The sequence below is a fragment of the Aplysia californica genome, unplaced genomic scaffold, assembly GCF_000002075.1.
Source record: "Aplysia californica isolate F4 #8 unplaced genomic scaffold, AplCal3.0 scaffold02022, whole genome shotgun sequence".
Taxonomy (NCBI): domain Eukaryota; kingdom Metazoa; phylum Mollusca; class Gastropoda; order Aplysiida; family Aplysiidae; genus Aplysia; species Aplysia californica.
The window spans coordinates 18,213-20,093 of NW_004799292.1; the positions used below are offsets into that span (position 1 = coordinate 18,213).

The window sequence follows — 1,881 nt, forward strand, 5'->3', positions numbered from 1 at the left end:
CAAAACCAAAAGGTGCCTTACTGACTTGCATGTAATTTGAACCTGAATAATTACTAGATCTAGATCTAATGAGACCTGTGTACTTAACAGGCTTGAGTCGATAGGGCCAAACCTAGATCTAAGTACGGCTAGACTTGCAGTCTAGCCGTACTTAAGTACGGCTAGCCACTTCGTCAGTGAATAGTCTGTTTTATCAGGACGTCTAGTTGTGAGAAACATCTCTTGCCACATCTCTCACATCTGCAGCCTTCTTTTTCATCCAGAGCTTTTTTCAGACACTGCTGAGGTTTGGTTATCATTGCTGTGAGTGTGTTTGCACTTGCCATGACAAAATGGACACAATTGTCAAGCTGAGCAGTGTTTGACTGAAGCTTTGATGAAATTTCAGACAAGTCTAACAGGATTTCTCCTTAGCCCCCGCCCTCCCACGAGTGTACATCTTTAAAATTAAAAAATCAATAATTCCCCCATATCTGGAGTCCCATACTTCGCGGTGTTCAAACTTGTAACTTTCTTTTCTTTTTTTTTCCACAAGTGACAGCACAGGACAAATATTGATTTATTTTCATGTTGGCACATTTAAAATTTAAAAAATTTAAAAACGGGCACGCCAAAAATTGCCGCTGTTGACCCTTTGATTTTAAGGGCATTACGGAAAATTGCAAAGGCACTAAGGCAAATTGCCGCGGTCTATTTCAAGCCCTGTTGTCATGATCTGATGGTAAAGTTGATGGTCACCTTCAACTTCATTGTGGTGGTCTAAAAAAATTACAATTGGAAATATCGCAATCAACGCAATAGTAACACAGACATAAATACCAACGGTATAACGACATAGAAAGACAGTGGAAAGCATCATTATTGTAAATAATGAGATGTTTTCCAAGTAATTCCTAGACAAGAGATCCACTTGACTTTTGACTTGACCCACAGTAGCAAGTACGACGATACCGATAGAGGCTTCGGGCAACGCAATCATGCTCCGTCTCGAAAGTCAAAGGCACGGAGCAAACAAAACCTCACATCAAGAAATTCAACGGGGTGACAATATGCTATGCAAAAGAACTTAACTCAAACAACTAGAACCAATACTTTAAGAATGATAAAATGTAGAGAGGTCAACACATACCATTGCGGCACCAGCAGAGGGGTTGCCCTTGTCAAGATCGCCTCCATCTTGCCCGAGAGAGGAAGCCGGATAGTGACGCACAACAACGAAAACAACCGAAGAATGGCCCAGGGAGGCTTCTTTATTTTTACCACTGTAGTTTTTACCTTTTTTTTGTTAGGATAGTCTAGTGTAGTTTGTTTTGTTTTATTATTTCAAGGATTTGAGGAAAAAAACAACTATGTGATTTTTAATACTAAAAAGATATCAAACTAGACTAACAAAACAACATAAAATTAATTTTGTTCTGATAAATTATTATACAAAAAGATCACACACACTCTCCGGACATTATCGGTGTTTTCGTGTAGCCGTAAAAGTCAGCCAAGGCCAAGCTGTTGGATATTCCCAGGCGATTGTGGATAGGCCGAGGGCTTTCATCGGCTTTGGCTGCAGATGTACTGTATAACCTCCATGACTGTTCCCAACAGTCTGTGAATAAGTTATTACATTGTTTCACACAGTCTCAAAGTGCAATCCGTGCCTTCCTTTTTCTTTTCCTTTTGTTGTTGTTGTTTTGGGAGGGTTTTGCCATGAAGGAAATAGAACTACAAAATACTTCCTGAAACAATGAACAATGAATGTTGGTATGAGCCCCGGTCAACAAATCCAACCGGGTCGGTGTAATGGTATATTGTCACGTTTTGTTCGCTATCCCCAAACGTTTTAGAATAGTAACTCTATTTCATATTAATTATACAATAATGTGCAGA

General features: G+C 39.4%; 1 protein-coding gene across 1 annotated transcript in view; it reads right to left on the bottom strand.

Annotated features, from left to right (window-relative positions):
- LOC101853290 (ATP synthase subunit gamma, mitochondrial) overlaps nt 1-1,232 on the bottom strand; it is a 15,015-nt gene extending 13,783 nt beyond the window's left edge. The window contains exon 1 of the mRNA XM_005113345.3: nt 1,130-1,232. Within this exon, the coding sequence (XP_005113402.1) occupies nt 1,130-1,176 (47 nt within the window). The 5' untranslated portion in view covers nt 1,177-1,232. The remainder of the gene's footprint in view (nt 1-1,129) is intronic.
- Between the last annotated feature and the right edge of the window lie 649 nt (nt 1,233-1,881).